This window comes from Raphanus sativus, chromosome 9, assembly GCF_000801105.2.
Source record: "Raphanus sativus cultivar WK10039 chromosome 9, ASM80110v3, whole genome shotgun sequence".
In the NCBI taxonomy this organism is placed as follows: Eukaryota; Viridiplantae; Streptophyta; class Magnoliopsida; order Brassicales; family Brassicaceae; genus Raphanus; species Raphanus sativus.
The window spans coordinates 19,318,118-19,325,069 of record NC_079519.1 but is presented as its reverse complement, the minus strand read 5'-3'; the positions used below and the strand labels follow the sequence as shown (position 1 = coordinate 19,325,069).

General features: G+C 36.4%; 1 protein-coding gene and 1 long non-coding RNA gene across 2 annotated transcripts; both read left to right on the top strand.

Moving 5' to 3' along the window:
• Nucleotides 1–1,148: 1,148 nt before the first annotated feature.
• LOC130500136 (uncharacterized) lies at nucleotides 1,149–2,726 on the top strand. Its single transcript, XM_056994863.1, has 3 exons — nucleotides 1,149–1,858; nucleotides 1,914–2,646; nucleotides 2,697–2,726. The coding sequence occupies exons 1-3, from the start codon at nucleotides 1,149–1,151 to the stop codon at nucleotides 2,724–2,726; spliced, it is 1,473 nt and encodes a 490-aa protein (XP_056850843.1).
• A 38-nt stretch (nucleotides 2,727–2,764) lies between these two features.
• On the top strand, nucleotides 2,765–3,803 carry LOC130499544 (uncharacterized). Its single transcript, XR_008938414.1, has 2 exons — nucleotides 2,765–2,854; nucleotides 2,927–3,803. It is a non-coding gene; the product is annotated as an uncharacterized LOC130499544 (long non-coding RNA).
• Nucleotides 3,804–6,952: the final 3,149 nt, after the last annotated feature.

Here is a 6,952-nt window from a genome sequence, read left to right as displayed (position 1 = left end):
CGTGGCTGAGCAAGAAGCAGAACTCTGTATCACTCTCTACGGCGGAAGCAGAATATATTGCCATGGGTAGCTGTTGCTCACAACTTATCTGGATGAAGCAGATGTCAGCTGATTATGGAATGCAATCGGGTCCCTTTCTTGTGTATTGTGACAACAAAAGTGCAATTGATATCTCGAGGAATCCGGTCCAACATTCAAGGACGAAGCACATTGACATAAGGCACCACTTCATCAGAGAATTAGTTGAAGACAATCAGGTAGTAATCGAACATGTAGTTACTGATTTGCAGTTGGCTGATATATTCACTAAATCTCTTGAATTTAATCGATTTATCACATTAAGAAATGCAATTGGTGTGTGTAATCTTGATTGTTGAGTCAAGTTGTGCAGAGAATAGTGCAGGTGCTGATTCGGGATGTACATATGATTCAGATTGGTTTTGGAACCCGAGAACGCTGTGGAAAAGAGCTGCTTGATATGCCGTCAATGTTGTAATGGTACAGGTTTCACGTCAATCTGTGGCCCCCCCCCTCTCAATAAAAAGAGCCAGCAATGATACAGAAAGATGCTCAGAAAATAAAAAAAATTTTTGATAGATTCATGATGGGAAACAACAGGGGTTTCACAGCACGAGAATAAAGAATGAAAACCGGCAGCATTGATGAAGGCATATCAATGTGAAAGCTAGCCATAAAAAGACAATCGGCTGCACCAGAATATAAGATCTAGGAAGAGTTATATGTGCAGCTTGAATCACGCACTGAGGCAACTCGTGAAGCACTTCACACAAATGGTAACTGAACTGAATTGATCTAATGTTTTATAGTAATCTTGATTCAGCCAATTGTGAGTTGTGACTTGTGTTTTATTACTATCTTGAAAGTCTGATGATACATTAATAATTCACGAATGTGCCTAATGTTTGTGTGTTTGGATGAGAGAAATTAAAATGTTGTAGGCATGCAAAGGAGAGGATAAAAAGTCAGGGACCAGATCTGCAATATCAGAAAAAGTTGATTCAGTTTTATTCCGTTAAGGGAAGTAGTGGGGAACAAGCCCTAGAAAATCTCCATCGTGCTTAAGAAGCTCAATCTCGCAGCCTCTCTTCACCTCTCACACGATTCTCACACAGAAACTGACATCTATCATGGGGAAAGGAAAGAAATCAGCTCAACAAGCCGAATCATCCAAGGAAGAAAAGCATGCAGAGGCTGAAGGAAGTCAAAGGTTACTCGCTGATGGCGAACCTGAATCGCCTCCACCGAGAAACGATATGCCCGTCTCCGATGCACTCCCTGAGGTCACCGAGGAGCTTGACTCATTCAATACCGCTAATGAGAAAGCCCCTTCAGAGGAGAGCGATGAAAGGACTCCAGGTCTTGGAGAGGAGCCATCTGTGAAGGTTCCTGAAGCAGATCCGCAACCGCAAATCGGATCCACTGGTGCTGCCATTCAAGATGTTCCGGTCACTGCTAAATCACCAGAAGAAAAGGATGAATCTGCTCTACCTCTGGCGATCATTGAAGTTGAGAAGGAGCTAAGTGAAGCTGAGTCTGATTCAGCCAAGAAAGTGGACGATGAACCCAAGGATGATGCTGTTACTGTGGGTTCTGAATCAGATGAAGCTTCCCAGAAGGAAAGGAGGAAGAAACGGGTGCTGAAGAGATTAGGGTTGCGCTCTGGGAAACAGAGAAAGACAGGGGAGTCTAGTACACCAACTCAATCTCAGTTTCTCACACCAGAAGATGCAACCAAGTCTCCATATTTGGCTAAGGAAGCAGGAGCCTCGCCTCAGCTGAGATCGAGAAGGTCTGGTGATAAAAGTGCTGAACCAATGCCTCCTCTCATCAAGAAAAGGTATGATCAGTTCCTTAAGCGTAAGGTACTTGCTGAGCGTTCGGTGGATCTGAAGGAAGCTGATCAGTGGGGGTTACTTGGCCGTTATCAAGAAAGGATCTATGGAATCAACTGTCTCGAATCTTGCAGTGTATGTTGAGCAAGTTGTAGCTGAGTTCTATGCAGGTCTGCCGAGTACTAAAGCTGAAGCGGATGTTGATGAAGTGGTTGTCTCTGTACGGGGACAAGAGTACAAGTTCTCACCTGCGCACCTCAATAATGCCATAGATTGGGAACCACTTACTGAGGAAGAAGAGGAGGAAGCCGCAACGTTGGATGATATCTCGGTAACTGAGTTAGCTTCTTTCATCACCGGAGATACAAAGACAGAATGGGATGGTCTCACTACAGCGGACCTTACTCCATGCTACGGGGCCTTGATGATCATAGCTGCATACAACTGGATTCCCTCGACTCACAAGACATATGTCTCACTTGAGAGAGCAAGACTGATCTACAAGATGGCTCATGGAGTCCGTGTTGATTTGGGGAAGATGATGTTCAGACAGATTCTTAATCTTGGAGTGATTCAAGTCAATGATGCCCGCTGGTTGATCTTCCCTCGCTTGATCATGGCACTTCTTCAAAGTCAGCAGGCGGTTCCATCCTATCCTAGTGACAAGCTCCAACGTCCGGTTCTCTACAAGAAGGATAAACGAGTGGGCGAGATCTATGAGCAGAGACTGGCAAAAGGAAAGGGACCAGCTAAAGCTGAACCAAAGAGAAGCTCTGCAAGGACAACCCGTCAGGCATCTCCTGCTCCGATCCCTGTTCCACGAACTGCTACACCAAGCTCCAGAACTGCACCACGTCGTGTATCCCTTTATGAACTTGGATCAGTTGCCATCCCTCAAGGACCACTCAGTCGTGTTGATTTGCAAGTGGCACTACAGGACACAACACGAGCCCTTCAAGCGCTAGCTGAGATAGTTCAGGATCTTCAGAGTGCTGTAGCAGGTTAGTATCCCTATCCTTATGAATATGTGAGGTATTTTTCTTGGTGTTTTTAATCCGTGTGCTCACAAGCAGGGGGAGAAGAAGAAGACTAGGATGTAGAAGACCAAGATTGTGGGGGAGCTGTGTTTTGTTGCTTTGTTTTCATGTCTATGTTATTTCAATTGCACCACTTGTTGCAATTCATTGTTATCCATGTTTTCAGACTGGCTAAGATTATGGGGGAGCATTTGCATATGCTATCTTTTGATATTATGTATTACTTTGCTTAAACCCGGTTTTAGGATAATATAAGTATGTTCTTAATTGTCTTGAGTTGGTTGGATTAACGTTTAGACATATATACTGGTGCTGTTGTGTGTGGTTGGTTCTTGTCTTCTATCTCAGGTACTTGTGAGACGACGAATTAAAAAGGGGGAGATTGAAGGTGTATGGGAAGACGATGCTGTAGCAGAGCTGAAGTAGTTCATGAAGTGTGACATGAACTACTACATCAGAGAGGTGGTTCGTGAGAAGCACGTATCAAGACCGATGCATTAAAAGAAGATTTAATGAAGAGGGACATTAAAGGAAGACTTGAAGAAGAAGCAATCGATCTAAAAAGAAAAGGAAGATTGGCTTATTCGCTGAAGTAGAAGAAATGGAAAGTTTCCATTGGGTAGATAGATTAGATCTAGGGCTTCCTGAAAGATATATAAAGGAAGCGTTGGCAATGTGTTGCCGGTTAACACACAGGGAGAGCTTTTAGCAATAGAGAGTTTTGTACGTCCTAAGAAGGAGAAGCAAAGCATCTAGGGGTTAAGAGCTTAGGTGGTTCAGAGTCTGTCTTAGATCTCTGAACAAGTTGACTAGCAAACAAGTCGAGGTTTGTCTTGAGCTTGTTTGATTTATTGCTTTTAAGAAGAACGTGTAAGAGCTTTTGAAAGAATAAATATAGTCGTATTTCTTGGAATTGAATAACCCTGTACTACTGTGTGTTCTACATAGCGTAGCTTGTTTATCTTACATTAACAACTATTTCCGTATAACTTTTTGCACAGTCTTCTGAGTTAAAAGCGGCATATGCAGACATGTTATTTCAACATGAACCTTTTGAAACTTTTTTCTCACTAACTTGCAATCTTGGTTCTTGATCTCGATATGACGGATTTTGTTTTTTCCCTAAATATTACAACACATTAGGATGATTATATTTCATTATATATCATAATTTGATAATAACAAAATTTAACAATTTATTTGATTATTATATCGCTAATCCTTCATAATTTGTTATTTTCTTTGTTTCACTAAAGTGTCATTTAAAAGTTTTTCACATTAGTAAATCAAGTTTTTTCTTTATAAATAAATCATTTAAATTTTATTTTTTCCATACACTAAGTATTTTCACTAACTATTACACTAAAATATCTGTTCGAAACTACGATAGGCGCTAGTTGGGCGGCAATACTGGACCTAGAGAGTTACTAAAAAATTAGGGGTTAATCGGGGTGTATTTTATTTTATTATATATAATGTTTAAATTAAATATATAATATAAATATATTAGAATGTAATAGTTAATTGTTAGCAAAAATGAATATCATACAATTGAAACACTAACTAATCAGAAACTACGTTTATTATATACTAATATATGCTTTATAGAGCAAATAATTCACAGTCTCCTAATGGCCGAGTAACTTGTTATTATTCAGAAGAACCCGGGTTGGACTCCCCTGATTGCCATTTATTTATTTTCGCATTATTAGTTACTCATGGACAAAGTCCCACATCTCTTACAGAAGAAAAGAGGGACAAAATCTTACTCTATAGAGCATACATACTATGGAGACTTTAAGGGTTATGGGCTTCGGATATTCTGTGAGGCCTAATAAAATACCTTATAGTTATGTCATTTAGGCCTATTTAATTTGGCCGATTAGTCGCTCAATGGACCGATTAGTCGGCTTATTGGGCCGAGTAATTGGTTAACGATTTTGTTGACTTATTATGGCAAAATCGCTTAGTTGGACGCCTAAATAGAGACTAAAATAATAGAGCTAAAAAGAGCATTTTTGAATATAGACTAAAATAGTAGAGCTAAAACGAATTCTGCGTTACAATGTAAAATGACACTTTTTGTAAAACAAAAATTAAATTTTAAAATAACATTCTTTTTCAAATGTAAGGAGTATAAATATAATCAGAATTTTGTTGTCAGTATACAAAACGTTAAGACAATGGACAACGGACAAAGCACAAGCACTTGGTTGCGACGCAACTAGTCGTTATTTGATGTTTCCCTTGCGTCTGCTTCTTACAAGTAGATTTACAATCTGCCTTGACACATTTTCCAGGTTTTTCGTTATTTAGAATTACCATACACAAATGTACTTCTTTTTCACTCCCCTGCCCTATATTTTCCATCGTCCCAGCTACTGTTATGTATAAAATATATATCTCAGTTTATGTAATGAAAATAACAGTATTTTTTGTATGTGAAAGTAAATGGTTTGACAAATCTCTTACATATTAATAAAATATTCCAAAATAATAATTATTTTATTTCCGAAACTCACTGATTATTTCTTAGACATACTAAAATTGTGACTAATCTTATATAAAGATGACCTAAACATATCATGTAAATTTAGATGTAAAATGATAGATCAATGTTATTTCTTACACAAAAGTTTATCGTTTTACATATTAATTTACTTGGGAAAAAATTGAATTATATATTGATCAAAAATAGTTTGTTGAATCAATTCAGAAAAAAAAAAAGATATTCATAATACAGGACCATCTACAAGCCATATATGTATTAATAAATAAGAAAATAAGTGAAGAAATAACACAAAATGCCTTTTTGAAATCGGTTTCCTAGTTCTACTACAAAAATATGGTAGTTCAATTTTATAGGTCTAGTATGGACATTTCGTATATGAGATAAATCCGATATTATGCAATTTCAGAGTGAAAATGAACTATAACAAAATATCTATAACAACTGAGTTTATTAATTACTAAAGTAATATGCTGCAGCGAAGAAAAAAACAGAAATAAAAAAATTCCAATTTATTTCTTTTAGGAACAAGTGTATAGGTATATAACAAAATTATAAACATGGCTCAAAAAGAAAAAAAAATCAAACACAATTACAAACCTAGTACAAGAAGGACGAGAATACTCAATACATTATACGAAAATATAAATGTTTTTCTCATCGTTAGTGATATAAATTAATTGATTGTGCTTCTTTTATCATAAAGTTGATTTTGTTTCAAAAAATAAAAAGGAAACAAGAAAGTATGTATATTTAAAAAAGTGGAATGTATCCCACATAATAAAATATCTATTTAAAGCTATTTACCTCCTTTAATTTCGATTAAAAGAGATGTGGTTTTGCATAATTCCAGATTTTTGTTTTACTTATTTGACATGTGATGCATTAGACTCGCTCAGTTTGACCAAATATTTATTTTCTCATCCAAAAATATAATAAAATTTTATAAAATAGACCTAATCTTAATATACCTATTTTGGGTAAAATTAAGAAATAAGAATTTGATCAATATAAGGAAATGCTAGTAGTAAGGAAACAACTAAAATCTTACTCTAATGTTGATTAATTATGTTATTTTATATGTGATGTTATAGCTGATATTTCTATATACTTTATGAAGATTCATGTTAAAGTATACCACTATGAGTTTTCATATGAGATTCACACCTCGTAGTACTCCTTTAAACATGTTTTTCTTTTTAATAATCTACATAAATTGTTTTTGTTCTAGGACTCAAAATCTAGATCTCATACTGTGAACGTATTAATGAATCTTTAAATTTTTTACATCAAAAAAAGTTATTTTTTATTCAAGATTGAAGTAGTCTGGATAACCAGTTTGGAATAGAACAACCAACAAAACAAAGATTAATGTAAAAAAAATGAGCGGTCCTACCTAAGAGGTCATACCTAAGAAGTCTTCATATCCATTTTTTCTTTAAGGAATAAGGCAATTATGAATGATCTGAGTCTCTGTGTATTGATCCCTAAGTATTTCATTGCACCTTTGAAATTGCAGAATATATCAAAGGTAAATTCGAGTATATCATCCA